Source organism: Pelodiscus sinensis, chromosome Z, assembly GCF_052426305.1.
Source record: "Pelodiscus sinensis isolate ZL-2025 chromosome Z, ASM5242630v1, whole genome shotgun sequence".
NCBI classification, from domain to species: domain Eukaryota; kingdom Metazoa; phylum Chordata; order Testudines; family Trionychidae; genus Pelodiscus; species Pelodiscus sinensis.
The window spans coordinates 35,556,395-35,580,387 of record NC_143085.1 but is presented as its reverse complement, the minus strand read 5'-3'; the positions used below and the strand labels follow the sequence as shown (position 1 = coordinate 35,580,387).

At 44.2% G+C, this 23,993-nt stretch overlaps 2 protein-coding genes across 9 annotated transcripts in view; one reads left to right on the top strand and one right to left on the bottom strand.

Annotated features, from left to right (window-relative positions):
* The window catches only part of GIT2 (GIT ArfGAP 2), a 69,219-nt gene extending 63,419 nt beyond the window's left edge, over nt 1–5,800 (top strand). For all 8 annotated transcript variants that reach the window (XM_075898845.2, XM_075898851.2, XM_075898850.2 and 5 more), the window contains one exon: nt 808–5,800. In XM_075898845.2, the coding sequence (XP_075754960.1) occupies nt 808–1,020 (213 nt within the window). In that variant the 3' untranslated portion in view covers nt 1,021–5,800. The remainder of the gene's footprint in view (nt 1–807) is intronic.
* Nucleotides 5,801–7,665: 1,865 nt separating this feature from the next.
* Nucleotides 7,666–23,563, bottom strand: TCHP (trichoplein keratin filament binding). Its single transcript, XM_014577103.4, has 13 exons — nt 23,412–23,563; nt 22,881–23,141; nt 21,260–21,470; nt 20,963–21,019; nt 19,838–19,906; nt 17,160–17,333; nt 13,596–13,708; nt 13,245–13,311; nt 12,776–12,948; nt 10,767–10,848; nt 10,339–10,524; nt 9,827–9,970; nt 7,666–8,382 (listed from the first exon to the last, which is right to left on the bottom strand). The coding sequence occupies exons 2-13, from the start codon at nt 23,069–23,071 to the stop codon at nt 8,350–8,352; spliced, it is 1,500 nt and encodes a 499-aa protein (XP_014432589.3). The 5' UTR covers nt 23,072–23,141; nt 23,412–23,563; the 3' UTR covers nt 7,666–8,349.
* Nucleotides 23,564–23,993: the final 430 nt, after the last annotated feature.

The window sequence follows — 23,993 nt, the reverse complement described above, 5'->3', positions numbered from 1 at the left end:
GGTTTTCTGCAATGAACAGAAAGCAAAAGATGAATAGATAGGAGGGGAGGAATGTTACTGTCATCAAGACAGATATCTTGGTTGGACCTTGCATCTTTGTATTTGCTACCATACTAAGTGGGTAGGGTTAGCTGGTACAGCAGGACTCACAGACCGTATTCCCTGTACGTTGTGCACTTGTACTCAGGAAAGATTCACCTGCCATCTAACTGATTAGCAGAGTGCCAACGGTTATTTTTTTGTTTCTACTGGGGAAGCACATTTGCACATGCCTTGGTGCATGTAGAAACATTTATTCCTCACACGGATGGAAAAAATGTGCACGTGGATGGAAAAGATTAGAGGGAGCATTGCTCACAGGTTGGTTGAGGTGCAAAAAGAATGTATATGTCTACAGTTCTCATAAGCCAAAGAAACTTGCACCTTGTTTGAACAGCTATAAGCTATACTAGAACTTTGTTTAACCAGTCATTTCATGACTCACATGGATGGAGGTGGTCATCCTTAGTCCACTTTTCAGGTCTTTTAATAGGCAGCTTCCTGAGAGCAAATAATTCTGTGTGTGGGTCTTAGTGAATTCCAGAAGGTGTGCTTCTGCCCAGTGTCTTTCCTTGCCAGAGGATTCCCTACAAGCCTTTCCTTTTCTGACCTTTGGTAAGGAAAAAGCTACTGAGCCCAGGCCACCTTGCTACAGTATTAGAGCATTTGCAAACAAACAGTAACTCTCACTGATTCAAAGTCCTCCTAAAACCATTGTGTATAATCCATGCTAGTTGGCTCACGCTTTGTTTGCTTTTCCCTTCCTAGAAACCTAAATCTGAGCTGGTAAGAACATCGCTACGCCTGCTGACTTCTAGTGCCTACAGACTCCTGTCTGAATGCAAAAAAACCCTGCCCATAGAAACCTGCCCTACCACGGACATCCAGCTGGTCACTCAGCAAGTGATTCAGTGTGCATATGACATTGCCAAGGCTGCTAAACAACTGGTCACCATCACAACCAAAGAGAATAATAACTGAGTCTGGGGTGGGGTAGGATGGAAGTTTGGGGTTTTTAGAGATTGGAGTTTAAATTTAGACACGTAACTTTTCAGATTTGTACCAGACAGCTAAGGGGGCAAGTTGAACTTTTTTAAACTCAGTATTATTTTTGCATGTTTTCTAACAGAACTTTCAAAGATTAATTTAACCTACTGCCTTATTTTTGTGCCTGTTGCCAGTTTAATTACAGAATATAGTGTATGTTGCAAACAGCTATGGAGCCATATCTCACCAACATTGTATCAGAGGTTCTTAGCAGAGATTCCTTAGAGCTCTATTCTGCTTTCAGATATTGTGTGCGCAGCACAAGTGCCCTTTGATATGTGTATCTGAAGTCAGATATGCATATCAAAGGGGAGAAAAGCTGCCTTTGGTCTGTACATCCTTGAACTGCTCTGTATGGTGAATTCCCTTGCATAACAAACTCTCTAAGCAGGACAATGGACTGTGAAGGCTCCAGGGGTGTAACTGTTGAGCAGAATGAAGTTTTATAGTCTTCGTGAGAATTGCATACAAAGTTTCTAATTTTTCCATATCTGCTGTTGTGCAATAACAAATCCTTAATCTGCTAAAACTGTAGAAGTAGTGGGCATCCAAACTTATTAATCAACTATACAGGGTCTTTGCCACTTGATCTGTTTTGGAAGGAAGCATGAAATAAGTAGTTTTTTAGTTGTCACTATGCCACTGATCTATAGATATGATGTTATTTTAGAAAGGGCATTAGTGGTTAAAACCCATCTTTTTCCTTTCTCAGATTAACTCATTCTGAAGTTTTCCACAGCATTTATTCCTACTTCATTGTCATCTTTAAGGCAGTTTTATTTCCAGCAGTATTGTTTCATATCTTTTAGATGCAGCTTTACTAAAGAGTTTTGTGATTTCTTTACAATGGAAGCTAAGAGGGCTAGTTCTAAAGAAGCTGTGCCTAGCACAGTACATCATATCTACACATCACCTTATCAGAATGTGCAAAATACACATTTTATATAGCACCTCTCATGCAAATGATATTCAGAGTTACATTTTACCTTAGGGGTCATCCTCAATGCACAACTACCCATATACTAGTCACCTACTTCAGTGTTTTCCCCATCTTTGTCCCAGTATTTATTTTCTGTTCTTGGTAAAATTTTCATGGGTAAAATTTTCAAAATAACCTAAGTTCCCATTTTCAAAGATAAGATACTTGCAAAGCCCAAGTCTTACTGAAAAAGAGGTGAAACTTGAGTTGCGAAGTGCCTCTCACCTTTGAAAATGTGGATTTAAAACTCCTATGTCAAGCTCTTTGAAAAATGTTACCTCAAGCCTGCTAAATGACCTCTTTTATAGTCATTTAAAGCGCTGTTCTACTTGAAAGTGAACCTGTAAAAATGAGATTGAGCGGTGCCAATCTGGTTACAAGAAATTTGTTCATATGTAATTGTTTTTCTTATCTAACAATCATTCCTATAACCACCCCTGACATCTGAATGTAATCTGGTCTGATTCGTACACAATCATCAGTAATAAAGATTTGGAGGCACTCAATGACATCTGTATAGTACTAATGTTTGCAGTGAGTTAAACTGCACAGGGCAAAATTTGGCCTTGCAATGGGAACTTTTAAAGGGTCATTTTTGTGACTCCCTGTAGCTGAGCTAAAAGGAAGTAGTTGAATTATTTTGGTTGTTGAAGTGAGACGATAAAGACTGAATGCAAAGAGGAAACAGATAAGTTGTAGTTTTTAATTTTTTTCTAACTAAAATAACATGTATCATAGCTATTTCCCAGTGATGCTAAACTACCAGATAATGACAATATAAGCTCTGGATATTATATGTAGTAAAACACATATAAAAACATGAGGAAGTTTGAACTCTGAAGATGTGGTTTTTCCGACAAGATAACCACCTTCCTTTGTTATAAAATACTTCTACAATTCATCGTTTCTTCTGGAGACCCTAAAAGCCATAGGACCACACACATGCAGTTTGCAGTGTTAGTCTTCTCATTGTGTTACTCTCAAGTGTGATAATATAGGTAAACCGATCAAAAGTCACCAAATAATGTTTTGTCTGAATATATAAATTCATCTATTTTTCACATAAATGTATGATTCAAAAACACTTTATTGTCTACGGTTCTGTAAAGGAGAGTCTTCAGTATTTGGTTTGCTAAATCACAATTCTTTAGGTTGTTGGGGGGGGGGGGTTGTGATAAAAATTTGCTGTGTTTTAGATTAACAAACAATAAGTAAACCTTCAGAGGGTCATTCCTTTTAAAATTGTGTTTGTATGTATATATAAACACTAAGTGCCATAATATTGTTGAAAGCTGATGTCATTAACTGTCTCTAAACAAATTGTACTATTTGGGGTTAAAAGAAAGTAGGCAGGATAAAATCCTGTTGTAGTTCCATTCATAAATTTATCCTGCCCCCTTCTTCCATATCTAGCACTGACTCTAAGCATCTGGAAATGCATTTAGACAGAGCTGTGACTTGAATTGTAGAAAAGTATTTTTAAAACCTTGTTGCCAAAATTAAGCCACGTGTAATGTATTGTATGAAAGAGAATAACTTCACTTAAGAACTTTGAATCAGCACAATAGGAACATGAACATGCTATTTGCTAGTCTCCATTAAGACATCACTATATGTGTTATTTACATATCCTGTGTGAGAAGCAAAGTACTGTCATGTCTCCTAAAATGTTATTTAAGGATATCAACTTTGTACAGCTGGTGTACAACAGTTGTATTATTATGGTACTTTCTTTCAAGAAGCCCATAGGATAGAGGTGCACTTTATGGAAAGGGCTCTTGGAAGGAAAGCAGACTCCATGCCCCCAAACCTTATTATAAGCCCTGGGTTTGAACTCACTCAAACCTCTTCTCTCCTCCCCTGCCCTCTGTGCGTCTGTGCTATAAACTGTGCTAGCCAAGGGTTCCAGAACCGTGGGGAGGTGGAGTGAAGTTAGGACCTAGTATTCAAGACCCATTGCTTTGCATTGTAGGCTCAGCCCCACTTGACTTGTTCTCTGAATTCTGCCAAAAGTATCTCACAGACTGACTTTCACTGTCCTCTGGACACAAGTTTGATGGATGGTCAAATTTTCCCGCGCTGCACCATGGACAAAGGGTTGGCATAGCCACATTCTGGAAGATGCTAGGACTTGGGCCCACATAATGCAGTGTAGATGCTGAAACCCCCAGATGGGACCCATCATTCAGCCATTCCTATGCTGCTGAGTGATTGGATTGTGGTAGGCAATAATTTGTGAAGGGTGGCCACTTTACACATTTTTGAAGTAGTCCTGGGCCACTCCAAAAGGGGCAGGGCCAAGATACTTCCTGTGCTTCCCTGCCCACAAATTCTGATAGTGTGGGGGTGGGGGAGCACATGGTCTTTGCCTCCCATCACTTAGAGAAAACAGACAGCTGCCTTGAACAGCTGCCAGTTCCTTCTAGGCGCTATGCAGCCCATGAAAGGACAGGGAAAAAACTTCATTTGTTCCCTCACCTCCAGGCCAGTTGGGGCGGGCAGCATGTGAAATCTTTGCCCTCTGCTCCCACTTTGCAAGGGGCAAATGGTGCTTAGATCAGTGTTTCCCAGTTGGTGCTCTGTGGAACCCTGGGGTTCCGTGAAGCGAAAGTAAGGGTTCCGTGAGAATGTGGCACTCCCCCACCCCATCTTAAAGACAGAGTCTATTTTGTGGCTTTTTTTCCGCCCCTCGACCAATTCTGGTGTGTGTTTTTGTTGTGGTGGGTTTTTTTTTTTTTTTTTAAAACAAATTTTACCATGGCAACCCTAGGGGTTGCTTGAGATTCTTTTAAGCTGAAAAGTTCCATGGCCAAAAAAAATTGGGAAACACTGGCCTAGAGAAGAACCTGCAGCTGTTATGAACAGCTGGCAATTCCCTCTAGGCTCCACCCACCCCTGGTGTCAGGAGGAGACTTTGTGTGCTCCCCTCACCTCTGGGTCAATCAGGACCTGGGGGGCATGGTAGTGTGCAAAGTCTCTCACTCCCTGCTCCATCCTGCCTGGGGTGTGCAGTGTGTAGAGTGATCTACCAGCTGTTCTAAACAACTGGCAGTTCCCTCTGGTGCTGTGGTCCCAGGTCTTGATTGGCCTGGGGCGGAGGGGAGGGCAGGGGAATGGCAGGGTGGCCATGGGCTAGATTAATTGGCTTGTTGTGCCAGATCTGGCCTGCGGAGGGTGTCTTGCCCACCTCTGATGTAGATGCTCAGGGTACATCTACAATGCAGTTAAACATCTGTGTGTGGACTGTATCGGCTCACTCAGGCTCATAGGACAAGGTCCCAGAACCTAGAGTTCAGCTCTAGCCCAGATATCTACACTGCAATTTTGTAGCCCTGCAGAGCTGAAAATGGCCAGTGGGGTGTTTTATTGTACCGTAGATATACTCTTGCCTTAGATTAACACCGTAGAGTCTGCTAAATAGGGTTCTAGTCTTACACATTAAAGAACTTGGAGTACTTTTGGTACAAAATATGTGGGCTTTTTCTTGTGGCTGGATCTCAACTTTCAAATAACTTTTTCCCTTGCACTTAAAGACATATAACCCTTTTTCTACAAAAATGCTGGACAGGAAAGTGAAAATGCCTTTTTATGAATTTGTATTTCAGTGTAATTCTGTCCATATAGTACTCATGATTTAGCCTTTAATGTTTACTGTATTACTATAAAGTTATTGTACAACCCTTTAAGTGTTATAAAATTGCCTGCTACTTATGCAATAAACAGGCTTTTAAAGTATTTTGCCTTTGAGATATATGGGCCAAATACAAGTACATGGAAGATGGTACTGTAAACAATGCATAGAGAATTCATGTCTGTGTAACCAATATAATGAGGGGTGGTGCATATTTAAAAATGAGATGGATCCTCTAAGTTTTCCTGTTATCGTCTGGCAAGTTACATACCAGTGTGTGTCTCAACTTATTTTATAGAAGAGGATGAGGTAAGGGACATAAATTATAACAACTTATTCACTGTGGCCTGGTTCCTTAACTACAGAGCATGAATGTCCTCAGCCATTTAAATTACAAAAGTATATAAGATTGAAAGCTGCTTATAAATTCAGGTAATTGTTTCTTCTCCTTCATTCTGCCTCCATCAAATGGTTTGCCCCTTCAGGAATGGCATTGGCAGGCAATGAAGGAAATCCTGTACAACATAAAACTAAAAGCCACCACTGCCAACTGGCAGAGGGCTTACAGCAAATCAATGCTGGGACAATATGAAATGAATAGTGCTCAGTTGCAATTACAGAATAAAATGAAGATGTATTTCATAAGGCCAGGCATACTTAGGAACTCTTCCTGGTACAGTGATTTTGCTTAGGGGTGTTAATTTGTAGTGACCTTTTTATACTGGCAAAGTCCCTTTGTTGGCATGGCTTATTTCATGTGGGGAACTGTTACCTGCACCTCAACTAGAAGATTTGCCACTGGCACTGTACCATCAAACCTTTCCTAACAGACTTGGACTTAGTCAGACTTCATTCATTTAATGGGGTTATAGTGCCAATCTTGGACAGTACAATAAGTATGGAATGCATTGTACCAGTTATCTAAACCATCTGGATCAGCTGTTTTAAGTTGCCTTTGGCAGTTGCTGTGTGATGCTTCAGTGCAAGATGCTATGTACTCAGCACCTGTGATTTATAGTTGGTAGTTCCTTCAAGTCACGATTTACTTTTGAACTCCTGCAAGCAGAGAAGAGCAACTGCTACTAGTGTTTGAACTGACAAGATACCAACTCCCTGTAATATAAAATTTGTCTCCACTAGCAATGTGGGAATCTTCCAATAAAACTGAACCCAACTTTCAGCTCCATCACATTTCACTGGAACAGTAGCAATCAACTCCAAAAAATAAATGGATTTAACAGGTTGGTCAAATGCCTGTTTTGAAGGGAAGGGTAACCAGCCATTTAGTGTGACAGTACTAGATAAGTTGCTCCTATTTTGTGATTATTAAAAGGATAATACATATGAGGGCAAGATTAGGTTTTTACGGAGGTTGAAATCTTCAGTGCCACAGCAAGCATCAGGAAAGTTGCACTAATCTGATGCAACTCTAACTTTGTACTTAGGATTTCTGCAACTTATGCCCCATCTTGCTCCATGCAGTGTCCTTACCAATGCTAAGACTAACACTCAATCCAGGGATTTCACAGAGTTTCCTAATGTAGTAGTGCATTAAGAACATCTGATATAACATGCTGTTCTGTTAATAGCTATGTTTACTTTCTTTATTGTGAAAATTTAAGCTCACTGGGAGAGCCAGTTGAGAAGGCAGAAGTAGTCTGAGACAACAGCTACCAACCCACTCCTGGGCAGCGCTGATTCTAACAGCAGAAACTAGCTCTAGAACCTGATTACAAAGGTACAGAGGGGGGAAAAGAGGGAAAAAATCACTTCTCTATTCTGGGAGGAAGTGTGAGCTAGTTTAAGAAAAACCCCACTGTCAAAGAGCTAGGAGTGACTCAGTTCAAACCAGTGATGTCTATTCTTAAGGTCAGTCCTGCACTGTTCATTGGTCCTAGGCACATCCAGTGCAGTGACTCCTTTTTGAATGAGATGGTGTGTGAAAACTTCAGAAAGTAAATCCAAAGCAGACAAGTAAATATTTATTGAATTCAAGTCCTAGAGCCTAAATGAAACTTGCATCAACAACAGCCATACTGTGTTACTACAAGCAGTCTTACAATGTATGGGTGATAAGAACCCACGGGAAGGATAATAGCCATATCTGAAACACAAAATTCCTTCAGGTTAAGAAACATGACTCTAAAGAAACCCTTCCAGCTACAACCAGTAACAGTGGTTTAGTGTCCTTGATTCAAGTAGGTTGTGTGACTTAACACAGATACATTAAAGCTTTCTGCATATTTACACTTCCATCACTTTTGCCTGTTTGAAGTGTAGCTGGATAATCAACTTTGCCTTACATGCTACATTGCATCACTTCCCAGTGTAAAAGATTGGAAACAGCAGGTACGGTGTCAAGCCCTCTCTACACTTAAGGTAGTATTTTCAAAGCAAGCTTCACTGGCCTAGATCTGTTGCTACTGCGTTCATTGGGAGAATGTGGCTGGATGCTTTTGAAAACTTCACCCTTCATTTGCACCGAGCACAATTCCGTCCACTTCATGGACTATTTCTGACAATGTCATTGATTCTTGGTTTTGAAATATTACACAAAATCCTAATCTTGTTTAACAGGCACATACCCTGCAACATTAAATCCCCAGCCTAATGCTACGATGGTCACGACTTCATAACTTAAGGGCAGCCATCATCAGGTCCAAGCTGTTTTGGGACGACCATAGAACTGGAAGAAAGTCAACAGCAAGAAATACCATAAGAATTTTACATTCAGAATTAAACTCACAAGCATGTAATAGTTGAGGTACTGGCCCCTTATTGGATAAGTGGTAGCTGGTAATTCTGGTTTGTACAGGAAGCATGTTCTGTTAATAGACGAAAACACTACCCTTCATGAAAAGACACCAGTGATCTGGACAGTCATTTCCCCAAAGCTGTGCTGAGCAATGAGAAGATGCTGAAGCTTACCATCACTGCTATGGTAAAGGGACAAGAATAAAACCACTCTGCCCTGTTATCTAGAATTAGAAGTCAGCAGGAACAGAACAGGACAGGTGTACTGGGTATGGAAGAAACTTTTTCCAAAACCAGTTTGTCAAATGCAGCCTTCCTTCTGCCAGAATACTAACAGGGTCCTGCTTCTGTTGCAGCTTCCTCAGGTTCTCAGACAGGAAAGGAGATGTTGGAAGCAGCCATCTGAAGCACTGAATCACCTGGTGACAGGCACACCTTAGTGCAGGGGTAGGCAAAGGGCCTCCATGACGGTGGATCCGGCCCACAGCCACTCTGCCGTTCCCCCACACCCAGGCCAATCAAGACCTCAGGAAGGGGGAGTTCACAAAATCCCCCTTCCTCCCCCCGCCAGGAGCATGGAGCATTAGAAGGGAACTGCCTGGCTGTTCTAAAACAGCCTGCATCTCTCTCTAGCCACCGCATTATCCTGGCAGGGCAGGGGCAGGCAGCAAGAGATGTTGCGTGCTCTCCCAGGCCCTAATTGGCCTGGGGCAGGAGAAGCACGCAAGATCTCCCCCAACTGCACCACCTAAAAGAAACCTCTAGCTGTTTTAAAATAGTTGGCAATTCTCTGGGTCGGGAGGGGCGGAGACAGCACCTGCTCCTTCACACCCAGACCAATCAAGGCCAATGGGAGGGGCCCAAGAAGTCTCCTGCCCCTGCGCCTTCCAGGGCAGCCCAGGGCCACTTAAGAAATATATGAAGTGGCCCCTTTTTAAAAATTATTGCCCATCCCTACCCTAGTGCATGGTCTGAGAAGTAGGAATAAACTTTGAGGCAGTTATGAAGGATCTTGCTCTAAAGACTTAGAAAATGACTAGCAGTACAAGACAGGGAAGGGCAATGAATGTGAGAACACCATAGCAATCTGAACTAAAGATAATGGTCCCTTTTCATTTGATTATTCTGGGGAGAGTTATTAGAAATTACATTGACACCAACCATTAATTTCAGTGCCTGTCCCAGCCCTGTAGCAATGACAGAACAAAGCATTTTTAGGGGTGAAACGTTTGCCCTTGATCAAAAGGAACTGTGCTCAGAGGCAACTGCTGGTGACTCCACAGCACCCTGACCTTCAGCGTCCAATACCATGAATTAGGCAGGGAAGGACTGTTACTGTGGATGACGTGCATGATTCCAAGGATCCTGCTCCTTACCTTCCTGTGATAGCCCTGTTCTGTCATGTGCTTGGCCTCTTGCTGCACTAACTTCTCACAGTGTTGCTCTGCCAGCCTGGCCTCTTCCTCCTCCTCTCTCTGGCGGCGTAACTCATCCTGCTCCTGGAGATGGCGCTCGGTAAGCTGAGTATTTAAAGATACATTATTGAGATGAGGTCACCGGTAAAGAGACCCAAACTAAACAAAAGGGAGCGAGGGTCAGGACTCTGAGCATTGAATCAGTGTTAGTCATCTTAACTGAATATCTTAGTATAGGGTGGGAGGTTACCTGACTAAGAACAAGTTACATCTACCTGTGTGTGTAGACTCTACTTCTGCTAGCTAAATTCAGAAAGTTTCAGTACAAAGCTACTGAGAACCTTGTTCTGACACTAAATTCTAAGAGCATTTTACTGTGCACAAAATCTAGCCAAACCAGCTCAACAAAGCAAATTTGGTAAAATCATTCTAGATGACCTGGGATGCGGGTCTGATGAAGACTTGGTCTCTACCTGGGCCTCCAGCTCTTGTTTGCGAGCAGTTTTTAGTTCCTCCTCTTCCTCTTTCTCTAGCTGAGTCAGCTCTTTTGCTTCCTCAAGCTCCCTAATTAGTTGTTCCCGGTATTTTACAGATTCCTCCTGGGCATGTCGATTTAGCTCCATCTTCTCTTGGATCTGACACATTCTACCAGCAAGGACCTATTTGGATTAAGACAGGAAATGAAGGACAGAAACTGGGTAAATAGAAAGGGGTCAGACTCAAAAACCAAACTAAACAGATCTCAGTCTTAACTGTTAATCCAGTCTGAAGAAAGAACACAGGGTTGGCAAAAAAGCCTATCTTTCTCCCCCCACTCCCACCCAGAGGTAACCACCACGCCTTACTGTGCTTCAATTCTATGTAAACTATACATCAGCAATAGCTTTAGAGAAGGCACCACCTCATTCATCAGTCTGTCTCTGGCCTTCCTCTCTCTCTCCCATTCTTCTTCTCTTTTCTCCCACACTTGTTTAGCTTCTTCCCTAAAGGGGGTGGAGAGAAAGAGAGAGAGTTGATCTCCAGCATTATTGCTATAAAGAGAACTGCAGAAAGAAATTTCCCTGTGCTAAACATTATGCTTATGGGTGCTCCTGTCTCTAATAGGCAGGGCTTGACAAACGGTGGTGAAATCCGCTCTCCAGCAACGCACTGCGCATGCACACACCGCCGGTAAACGGGGTGACCGGCTGAAATCTACTCACCACAGACGAGTAGATTCAATCATTTGTCGAGCCCTGCTAATAGGGATGGAAAACTAGAGCCCTACCAGAAAATTTAGTTTTCAAAGTTTCTCTTTTGCAACAGCAATTTTAGCAGGAAAAGCGTATCTGCACCCTGACTTGTCTGGGTGTGAAGGGTCATACTGACTCCTCTGGCTTTCACGGAGCCAAATTCTGCTCCCCCTCACACTCCATGGAAACTTGGTGAAATCCTGTGGGATTGCAGGGGTTCCCTTTCAACTGCCATCTCTCTTGAGAAATAAAGGAAGCAGCACAAGTTTAGAAGTCCAACTTAAGCCACAAAGCCCATTAGCAGAATGATCAAAGGCTGGTTTTAAGTTAATCAGAAAAATCTGACTAGAGTCTATGTCAGGGATACTCATGTCAGGGTTTCCCCAGCTGGCCAGTCACCAGTAGCTGCATGGGGCTTACCCTGCCTCTGGAGGTTCTCCGCTCATCACGCCATTCCCTGGTGAACTTCGTCTGCCTCCTTACAAAGTGGTGGAGGTTCTCCGCTCATCGCGCAGTTCCCCGGTGACCCCCTCTGGCTGGATACCTTGCATCCAGCCGGAGGAGGTCACCGGGGAACTGCGCAGCAAGCAGCAAAGCGGCGGAAGTTTGTAAGGAGGCAGAGGAAGCCCCGCACAGCTGCCGGTGACCAGCCAGCTGGGGAAACCCAGCCGCCAGCTGCAAGCCCTCTCCCCTGTCCTTTCCTTCCCTTCCCCAGAGCCAAACACGTCCCCTCCCTGCTATAACCCAGTTCCCTTTCTCCCCCAACCTTCTGTCCCAGTCGCTAACAAATGCAGGCTGCAGCTGCAAGCGCATGTGCGCTTGAAACGCAACCCCCACCTTTTCCATTATTTTCAGTGGGAAAATTGACCCCGCATTTTCTGAAACGTATCTACAGTGTTAAATAAGGAATTACTGTATATGCAACCACACTTAAGTTGTGGCACTCAACATGTGCTGAGAGTATCACTGTGGCCCCCAGGGCTTCCGAAGTTGAGTAGCCCTGGTCTAGGTGGATAGGCAAGGATCAAATTTGTTCCCCATTGACAATCCATGACTTCTAAAAATAGTTGCTCCCTGTATCTAATCATTCTATCAAGGAAAAGGAACCAGAAGGTCTTGATGCTTTTCAGTCAAAAGAACTGTTTCCTTTTACCTTAAAAGCCTTGAGTTACCTCTATATTGTGACTGAATGGCAAACCATTTAACATAAAAGATGGACAAGTAGAAAAGGGCCTAAAACCTACCATATCTACTTGTAAAAAACAATTAGTCCTGTGGCACCTTAGAGACTAACCAAAATATATAGAATCATGAGCTTTCATGGGTAAAACCCACAACATTAAAAAGCTCATGATTCTATATATTTTGGTTAGTCTCTAAGGTGCCACAGGACTACTCACTTTTAAATTTACAGATTAATATGGCTACCCCTTTGATCTTTTTCCTAACTACTTCTGTTACAAAGGGCTCTATGCCTTAAATCAGTCTTTCCTTCTAAAACTGCAAGAGTAACTAGGAAACCAGAGAAGATGGCTTCTAGTTATCACTTCCTCACCTGTGTGCATCAACAAAGAAATCTTTACAGAGTTCTACCACCCTAGAAGAGAGGATTTTTGAAGGGGATCATTTCATCACATTTAAGCTCTCCAACAATCTACAGGAGGTGTCTCAAACTCACCTAAAAATAGTCTCCAATTCTGCCTCTCGCTCCTTTTCTAACTGGAGCTGCTCCTCAATTACATGTTTCATCCAGGCGGCATCTGCAACAGCCCGCTCCCGTCTAGCAGAGTGGAGGAGTTGGTCCTCATCTTCCTTTTCTAGAAGGGCTAATAGTATTTGCCTGTCCATCTCCTAGAGAAAAGCCAGAAAAGTAGCACACATGGCAGGTTTTCAGACCAGGCTGCAAGTAAATTTTCAATGTGCACAAACATGTAGGTGTCAAGACTGACCACAGACTGAAAGCTCATAACAGACCCTCTGCCTCATTCCTAAATGCTTCTTGCTCTAATGCGACCAGGGGGCGATGAAATGAGCTTCATAAGGCTCCAGACACTCAGATATGCAAATATAGTAATCACCATCCAGAAGCAGTTTTAAATGCAAGAAGAATGTACTGCCCAGAACAAGTAGATGATCTCTGGTCTTACCAGCTCCTGCTGTATCTGTTGTGCACGTCTCTTTAGTTGGGCATTATACTGGTGTCTCAAAAAGCGACTGGGAAAAAAGAAAGATACCATGTTCTTAGTTATCAATCAGAAAAGCAAACCATGATTAGTGCCAATGGTAGGGGGAGTTGTTCTTACTGCATTACTGCAATTTGTTTCTATGTCTTTTTAAAGTACCCCATCCATTGCTCTGGAAATGCTAGCTATACAATATTAAGGAAATTAACATTTACAGCCCATACTGACAGTATCCCCATATACAGTACATACTACTCTGGACACAGGAGTGAATTTCTCCCAACAACCACAGCACTGAATTCTATCATATCATACCCAAGCTCCAACTTTTTCCTGCATGCTTCCATTTGCTTCCTCTCTTCTTCCAGCTCCTCCAGCTCCCATTGCTGTTTCTGTAAATTCTCTTGCTCTTTCTTCAGTTTTTTTGCCTGTTATTAAAGGAATAGTATCTCAGGGAGCAAGGCCTCCAGCTTCCCCCATCTATTCTCATTCTTTGTAATTGTTGGAGGGTAAAAGCAGCACATCAAACCAGTTACAATCTTTTCTTTTCCCATCAACACTGGAGTAACATCTGCACTTCTGTCTCCAGCACTACCATTAGAACAGGGTAAGTTCTTCAAGATGTACTTTCCAGTACAACAACCATGCCCACTAAGTGAGAAGCTGCTTCAGAGACAGGCTGGTCCTCGTTAACAACAAGTGGTATCTAGAAAGCCTGATCCTGTGGGTTCCAATGGAAAATAAGAAGAGGGGAAGAAGATAAAATCTTCCCTGACCTGGAAGTGTTCTCAGGTATCATAGAACACTAGAACTGGAAGGGACCTTGAGAGGTCATCGAGTCCAGTCCCCTGCCCTCATGGCAGGACCCAGTACCATCTAGACCATTTTCTTTACTTACACACACACACACACACACACACACACACACACACACACACACACACACACACACACACACACACACACACACACACACACACACACTCCCCCTCCCCCCCCATGTACATGGAGGTTGTTACTGCTTGCAAAGTGGGTTATGTTTGGTTTGTGACTGGTCTGTGCATTTCATAACTTTTATTTCTCTTTTATGCTTAAATGTAATTCTTTGAGTAATGAGTTCTTAAATACCTAACCTGTCTGGAGTAATTAACCATGTGATAATTGTGATCCTGAAGGAGGTTGGCATGTCTATGCATCCCCTGAGAAAATCAGAGCAGGGGATCTCCAGAAGCCTGTAGCTGAGGGGTAGAACATGGAGCCACTGCTATACAGGTCAGCAGGAGTGGGCAGCTGTACAGGAGTGGGCAGCTGTCTGGCCACTCCCAGGGTGGGTAGAGGGTGTGGGCGGAACTTGAACCCACCAACCTGCACTTCCCAGGTAAATGCTCTATTCTCCAGGCCACTTCAGAACCCAACCCACCTTCCTACCTTCAGGATGTCCTCTCCCAGGCTCCGAACTCCTTGTCCTAGGACCAGAGCCTGCACCCCAGCCCCCTACCCCAGCCTGGTGAAAGCGAATGCGATTCAGGGAGGAAGAGGGATGGAGTGAGCAGGGTGAGGCCTCAGAGAAGGGGCGGAGCAGGGCAGTACCTCAGAGAAGGGGGGAAGGAAGCCGAGTAAGGGTATTTGGGTTTGAGGTAGATCTTACATTGCACTTAAATTGGAAAAAGTGATCTTGTGGTTAAAAAGGTTGGAGTCCAATGGTCTAGACCATCCCTGATAGATGTCTATCTAACCTGCTCTTAAATATCTCCACAGATGGAGATTCCACAACCGCCCTAGGCAACTTATGCCAGTGTTTAACCACCCTAAAAGGAAGTTTTTCCTAATATCCAACCTCAAGTTCCCTTCCTGCAGTTTAAGCCCATTGCTTCTTGTCCTATCCTCGGCGCCAAGGAGAACAATTGGTTTCTTTCCTCCTAGTGACACCCTTTTAGATACCTAAAAACAGCTATCATGTTCCCTTTCGGTCTTCTCTTTTCCAAACTAAATAAGCCCAATTCTTTCAACCTTCCTTCATAGGTCATGTTCTCTAGACCTTTAATCATTCGTGTTGCTCTTCTATGGACCTTCTCCAATTTCTCCACATCCTTTTTGAAATGTGGTGCCCAGAACTAGACATAATACTCCAATTGAGGTCTAATCAGCACAGAGTAGAGTGGAAGAATGACTTCTCATTTCTTGCTCTCAACAATTCTGTTAATGCAGCCAAGAATCATGTTTGCTTTTTTACAGCAGTGTCACACTGTTGATTCATATTTAGCCGTTGGTCCACTATGACCCCTAGATGCCTTTCTGCTGTACGCTTTCCTAGACAGTCGCTTCCCATTCTGTATGTGTAAAAAGGATTGTTCCTTCCTAAGTGGAGTACTTTGCATTTGTCCTTATTAAACTTCATCCTATTTATCTCAGATCATTTCTCCAATTTGTCCAGATCTTTTTGAATTATGATCCTATCGTCCAAAGCAGTTGCAACCCCTCCCACCTTGGTATCATCTGCAAACTTAAGTGTACTCTCTATGCCATTATCTAATTCATTGATTAAGATATTGAAGAGAACCACTCCCAATGTGGAAACAGTCCAAGTGTGGTCCCAGTGCTGAAACCACTTGTTATACCCTTCCAGCAGGATTGTGAACCATTAATAACTACTCTCTGAGAACAGTTAGCCAGCCAGTTATGCACCCACCTTATAGTAGCCCCATCTAAGTTGTATTTGCTTAGTTTATTAATAATAAGATCATGCAAGACTGTATCAAATGCCTTACTAAAGTCTAGGTATACCACATCCACTGCTTGTCCCCTATCCACAAGACTTATCCTATCAAAGAAAGCTATCAGATTGGTTTGACATGATTTGTTCTTTACAAATCCATGCTGGCTGTTACCTGGCACCTTATTGTCTTCCAGGTGTTTGCAGATGAATTCCTTAATTACTTGCTCCATTTTTTCTCCTGACACAGAAGTTAAACTGACTGTCTGAATTTTCCTTGGTTGTTCGTATTTCCCTTTTTATAAATGTGCACTAGATTTGCCCTTTTCCAGGCTTCTGGAATCTATCCTGTCTTCCATGATTTTTCAAAAATGATAGTTAAAGTCTCCTCTATCAGCTTCTTGAGTATTCTAAGGTGCATTTAATCAGGCCCTGGTGGCTTGCAGACATCTAACTTTTCTAAGTGATTTTTACCTTGTTCTCTTTTTATTTTATCTTTTAAACCTACCCCAAGTATTGGCAGGTTGCAGTATGAAACTTGGGGAGCACAACTTCCTCCAGCAGGAGGCTGTTACCCTCTCTCAGAACTGGACCTTTTTACCTTTAGCTGTGGCGTATTTTATTGCCAGGAATAGGATAAGATTCAAGAACTGGACTCCTTCTCAAGCAGTTTCTTTTATTGTATAGTAAATATGCCACACTACTATCACTCTTGTCTTAATGTGTGAGAATATCAGAGGCATAACTAGGGTCTCCTGCTGGAAAAAAACCTTCAGGCGGCAGGCTACCATGCTTGCTGAAGTTCTTAAAACAGCCCTCCTTCCTCTGAGGTAAGGAAGGAAATTAGGATGCTCAGATACTTACAAAGTAACACATGAAGACCTGGAACTAAATTTCACTTAAAAGTTCCAAGATGGGTAGAAAGTAAGGGGCTATCACAAGCAGAAACCACAAATGGCCATGCTACCTCACTTCTGTGTTGAGAAACCAACTCAGCCAAAACTCTTAACATTGGCCTGACCTCTCCCTGCTGGGGGTGGGGGAGGGTTCAGGCCAATTTTAGAGTTCTGGCTGATTTAGAACAAACTCACTGCTCTGGTATCCCCATGTGAACCAAAGTTTATCAAATGCATTCTGCTTCAGAAGAGAGAAAACTAAATGGTTACCTCCAGTTCCCGGAACTTCAGTTCTTCCATTTGCTGCAGTAACACCTCAGCTCGTTTCTTTTCTTCCAGACGCCTCTTTTCTTTCTCCTGTTTCATTCTCTCCAGCGCTTCCCTTCGGGCAATTTCATATTCATTTTCATACCGCCTTTTTTCTTCTTTTTCAGTTGCTTCTTGCTGATTGAGCCCAAGCAAAATATTTAATGTAATAACTATAACTCAGGACCAAATCCCCTGTATTTCATCTAACAGGGTGTTTTACTAATATTCTAATATTTAAGCTTATCAGTCATTTAGTCATTTAATATTTAGGCTTATCAGTCATTTGAGTAAAAAGAACCTAGTTTTCAAACAAACATTCACAGCACCCAGTACTCCCCTGGATTCCAACTGGAAATGTAGCCATTCAACATGGCTAAGGTTCTAAGGTTTACACACCTCTAGATGTGTGTAATGCAGCCCTCTTTATCTGAAATAATGTTGAATAATCTGTGCGATGCTGACAGACTAAGTGCTAGCTCATGTCTAGGTGTCAGTGAACACCAACAAATATATATAGCTGGAAACCAGCCTGGCACACTTGTATGTTATTCTTGTTAATACAGACATTAGGGTTATAAGAATGTGCTTAGACTATGAAATGTGGGATGCTGCATTTATTCAGATTACATCTGTGTTTGCTCTACAATGGTTAAACACCCGCAATCTGAGAGAAGCATTACCAAATGTGAAATACTAATGTGCCACAAGATGCATCATCTCCTGCCCAACAAAAGACCTACACATGCCTGACAAACCACTGGACATCAATGGACAAAAGATTTGTTGATTGCTCCCCCACACCCATAAAGAGGAGCAACTGCTTGAACTGTGGAGGAAGGGAGTAAAAATCTGTCAAGAAGCAACAGTTATTCATATGCTGCTCAGACTCGGGAAAGGGGACAAGACTTCTAAGCACCAGCAAGAGAGCCTCAGCTATTTAGCTGGACCTGTCCTAGAGGGCATCTAGAGCAGTGGTCCCCAACGTGGTGCCTGCGGGTGCCCCATATCTACGCGCCCGCCGAGTGAATGGTGCCGGCTGGCCCCCTGGGCGCACGGCATATGGGCAGCATCAGCTCCAGGCACGCAGCACATGGGTGGCCCTGCCCCTGGGTGTGCAGCGTTTGGGTGGCCCTGCCCTCAGGTGCACGGTGCAAGGGCTGTGCCGGCCCCGGGAGTGCGGCATATGGGCAGTGCCAGCCCCGGGCGTGCGGCACAGGGGCAGCTCCAGCTGCGGGCACATGATACAGCGCCTGGGCATGCAGCACACGGGCGGTGGCAGCCCCTGGGCATGTAGCACAGAATCGGTACCGGCCCTGGGCACGCAGCATAGGAGCGGAGCCAGCCCCAGGCATGCAGCATATGGGAGGTGGCAGCCCCGTCCCCAGACATGTGGCACATGGGCTGTTTCGGCCCCAGCGTATGGGCAGCCCCACCCCTGGGTGCACAGCACAGGAGTGGAGCCAGCCCCGGCCCTGGCCCCGGCCCTGGCCCCGGCCCTGGCCCCGGCCTGGGCCCTGGCCTGGGCCCCGGGAGGCGCAGCTCCGGGTGCGTGCCATATGGGTTGCCCCGCCCCCGGGCACCCATTAGCACCAAAAAGTTGGGGATCACTGATCTAGAGCTTGCAAACAGGCAGCATCTATTGCTTTTTGGAACCTAACATTATAACTCATTTGTGTATGTTCACCTGCTTTAAGCAAGTAAGTAACTCTTAATTCCTTATCTTAGTAAACCTTTACCTAGTTTATTAGAGGATTAGCAACAAGCATTGTCTTTGGTGAGATCTCTAAGGTACAAAGGACCATGGGTAAACAACTGGGAGTTTCCTGGATATCACTGTTTTGAGGTAATGTACCATCCAGCACGAAAGCTTGCCTGCACGGCAGAGAGAGCAGGGGACTGCCTGTGACTCCATGTTAAAAGCTGTGTAGTGCCTGAGGAGCTCATACTTGATGACATCTAACTGTGGAACATATAAACTACGGCACAAATTCCAAACTGTCTACAACAGTCTGCCCTGAAGTTGTCACTCACATGCATGAGCCACTCCAGGCAGCCTGACTATCCGTATTTTCACTTCCAACATAGCCATCTGCTGTGGGCTGCCTTCATAGTAATTGAAGGTTTAAATAAGACTCTGCTTATTTTGATATCTGTAGCTGCTAAGTTTGACAAAATTCTTGAAGATGTGCTCACAAGAAAACTGCATTTAGCTCTTCCGAGTTGGAACAATGCCCTTGGTGTCACAACTAATCATGCATGTATTTAATCTACTAAGCAATACTGCTGATTTTATCATTATTAGGCAAACAAACCAGAGAGAAGATTTATATACTTGCCTGACAAAACAAGGCATAATTAAATTGCAAGACCCCATCTTCATGAGAAACAGTGAAGTACCAGTACATAAAAACCTTCCACCTTGTGTAGATATTAATATCAGAGGTGGAAGAGAGTGCCAAATACTCACAACTGATAGAAAAGATTAAGTCTCCATGGAAAGCAAGCTTGCAGCTAAAGGTCAGATAAAATAAATATCCCTCCCCAACCCCCAAAAAAGCCAAAATAATATCTGCTCTTACATTTCAGAGCTCTTCCCACACCTAGGTGATAACATATTCACTAAAGCAATCCCAACATACCTGCTTCTTTTCTGTTAGCTGATCACCCCAAGCATCTACCACATGCTTCTTGTGAAGCTCTGATTCAATCTGAAGAAGTGAACATACAGATCATCACAAAATCAAATGGTGCAGCCTGGTCTCCCATTTTGTACCATCACGGCCTCTAAGAAACTATGATGACCCCTGTCATAGGCCTGAAGGCAGGGAGAAACAACTGTAACTAGTAAGCATTCCATTCCTAGTCAACTGTCTGTTCTGAGGTAGCTCACAGTGCAGCATCCCATGAGCTGGCTATGTCAGAGAGATTCTTAGCCTTCAGAAGAGGAGACTAAATGGCTACTCATCTCACATGAAATGCTGGTGAAACGCTTTGGCCAAAGCAGGCTAGAGAGTAGCCTTCTGATACACCCTTATTGAGGCCACTGCTAAAGATCAGATTGCAGCATGGAAAACTGAGCAGAAAAAAATCCTTCCAGCAGATTTGCCCACCATCCCAGAAGTAAGCCTTTACATCAGTGGTTGTTTTATTCTCCAAGAATGGATGCTCCTTCTGCCAAAGTCTGAACATACAATTTGTATAGCTTTCCTCAGCTCCTGCCAGCCCTGGGACTCATGTACCAATTCCAGTAATAAGATTAGTTGGGAAAATTCACAAATGTTGAAGAATATAGCAATATGCAGGCAGAATGGAGGGGCAACAGAACAATGGCTAAGAATGCATTCAGTAGTATAGGATACAATTTTCAAAAGAATTTAAGTCCCTTAGGAAGTTCATTCCATTGACTTTCAGTGGGACTTAGGCTCCAAAATTGGGTAAAATGGGTAAAATTTTTAAGCCTATAGTACAAGGCGCAAGAGCCAAATATTTAAGACTCTTGTCTTCTTTGACTACTTTCTTGCACTGGTAGCATCCTCTTTTTCTACTTCAGTGTTTGCATTTGAGGGTCTGCAGAGTACTGGAATAAAGAAGTTTCTGATTATGTGGAAAAGAAATGGCCTCTGGAGGAGTGATAAGTCAGAGCTCCTGAATTATAATGGTTAGATAGCTGAACCATTTTTTTGGCTTGATATCTATAACTTAATTTTTAAAAACCTAATGTAGTACACTCAAAACAGCAGTGAAGTGATCCCAGTAATTATCACCTCTCTGAGTTTGATATTGTTCTTCTTCCAGTGTTCATAAAGCAGCTCTTCAGCAACCTATCAATAAAATATGAGAGACAGTCCACATTAGAGTAGATCATATTTTAACAAATATTGGAATCTCCCAATCTTAATTATGATCAGAATTAGGAAATATAGCACAATACAATCTTCCCCAAACAACAAGTGAATACAGCTTTGGAAGAACCAAATATAGATCCTCAAAAAATACCCCAGTTCAACCTATGAGTCATCCATCCCACAAATACACACCTCAGACCACTTCTCACAAGTTACCTTTTTCCGGCGCTCTTCTTTAGCAGATTTCAAATCATCACTTCTCTCTCTGATCTTATTCATATTGGACTCTTTGGTCAATCTCAGCTCCCTGAGTTCTTCAGCGAGCAATTCTCGTTCTTCGTACAAAAGTTTCCTAAGTTGTTCTCGCCTCTGATCCAGGTTGATTTTTTTTTCTTCCTTCATTTTCTGACGGTGATATGCGTTCATGCTAACAGAGAAACACAACAGAAGGAAGCATCAAGCCCAAGGTAAGCTAGTTAGCAAAAACCAGACAGAGGGCAGTGGAGGCATGTGTCAGTCTAATGATACAGGCAACTGGCTGTTCCAAATATTCCCAGTTTACCAGACTAAGACTGTACCTGCCAGTGCCCATTGGCTCCCATACATTTGCATGCTCACTTACAAGACACTGTGCCCTTATTACAAAAAGTAGATGATGGTGATACCCCATGGTCTGGTATCAGAGGGCCCAGAACACAAACCAAAGAGCCAAAACATTTGTGATGGTGATCCTCTGCTGTCCACCCTCCTCCCCACAGGGTCAGCCTTACCCGTATGCAGAATATGCAACTGTGTAGGGCAGTGTTTCTCAACCTTTTTTGTATAAAGTACCCCCTTAAAAAAAAAGTATCCCCCAGTACCTACAGTTTTCAGACAAACAAAATTTTTTTCTACCATTGCAACACATTTCTTTAAACAACTTAATTGTAGCCGGGCAGGAGATGACATTTTTTAGTGTAAAAAGTTCAAAAATAATAAAGTGCTGTAAATCTTAAAACAAAAATTCAGTTTTCTCCACATTTCAGTTGTGTTGACGTACCCCCCAGATTGCTCTCAAATACCATGGTACTCATACTACTGGTTGAGAAACACTGGTATAGGGCACCTGAAAAATTGGGGCACCTCTGGGTCCTAATGTCTACCCACCTGCCTCTTCCTATCCCTGTTCCATGGCTTCACTTCTTCCAGAGAGGTTTTAGTTAACTTACAAAAGCCTACCAGAGCTATCAGCAGAACCTCAAACCTGTGAAAGAGCCATTCAAGTGGTAACAAAGCCATTTAACAGGCATTTGTCAACTCTGGGTACATACTGTCAAGTTCTAGATTTACTGTGCGAGTCAACAGGACCCTAGTTTAAAAATCTGCTTAAAAACTAGACATATTAAAAAAAAAATCTGCTTAATGGGGTAATCGTTTAACTGCTGAAAAACTAAGCAGGTTCATGATTACCCATGCAGCGGGCTCTGAAGTATAAAGCTTAGCTTAGTTTATTCAGAGCTTGATGCTTAATCCTTCCTTCTGTTGTGTTTTATAGCTTTATACTGCAGAGCCCACAGCAAAGCATCCTTGGGAGCAGGACCGCCAGCCCCTGCTAGCCTAACTCCGGGGGAGAAGGCTTCGCTGTGTGTAACTGACACTGGTAACCAATAAGCATCTGCTTATTAGTTAAAGAGTTAGTTTTAAATAGGAGTGTTTGAGTGTAAACCACTATTGCACTAGTGTGCTGCTGAAGAGTTTAAAACCACCCCCCCCATGACATTGGGGGCAGCGGCCACAGTTTGACAATACTGTGCAGGGCCCATACACTCTAAGGACCCTTCTCCCTCCCCACTGTTACCTTTGCTGGTAGGACTGCCGCGAGCCCCACTGGTTCTGCTTGGAGCTGCAGACTCCAGACTGCTGGAAATAGCGGCTGTGCAGCTCCCATTGCTGCCGCCAGCGGGCCTCCTGCTCTCGCTGGCGCACGATCCGCTTCTCCAGGGCACTGCTGTGACTGGGCCAGGCGGAGGGCAGCGTGGGCAGTGCCATCTGTGCGACAGAGCGGGGGAGCCACCGGGACCCTGCCTTGGGCACACGCGCCACAGCAGCTCCCTGTAACCTGAGAAGCCCCCAGGAGAGATTCAGGTGCCACCCAGCTGATCAGCAGAGCGCCCACACACGGCAGCCTGTTTCTGCTGGTGGTGCACATCCGCGCGTCCCCCCTGTGCACAGAACAAAACTTATTCCGCACATGGATACAAAACCTCAGGGGGCACCTTGCTCCCCGCACCGCCCCCACGACCGGCCCCGGCAACCCCAACGAGTCCTTCCGGCGGTGGCGGCCCCAGGGCAAATCCCCCCACTCTCCACCCACCCGAGCGGCCATTACCGAGAGGGGCTTCCCTCTGGACGGATAGCTCCGCGAGGAGGCTGTAACGGCTTCGCCACTTCCGGGTTCCGCCGCGCAACACCATGGCAACGCTTCCGGGAGGGGCTACGGGCCCCTGGGAGGGACACGCCGCCCCTGCTCGCGAGCCAGAAAAGGAGACCGAGCCTTCTCCGCAGTTCGCCCCGCCCCGCCCCTTGTGTTTCCCCATATGGCCTCGTGCAAACCCCGTGCGTTTGCACGGAGACCCGTCGTGCGCACCCTCCTCAGTGCCATGTGGGGCTCACACGGGCGCCGTGCACCTTCACTCTGCACGGCTTTGCACTGCCACCAGCAGACACCCCCTCTGAAAAGCTGCCCTAGGGTGCAGGGGCAGGTTAGCGAGGCATGTGACGGCCTCACTAACCAGTCCCTGGTACTTGTAATGGCCCTGCCTTGCAGTGGACGCTGTGTAAGACACTCAGGGGACAAGAACCTAGTCCCGTGGCACCTTCGAAACTAGCAAATCTACATGTGTAGTAGGGGGTGAGCAGTTATGGTTAGGGGCACTGTAGAAGGCTGTGATTTAGTTGGAAATGGGGTTAG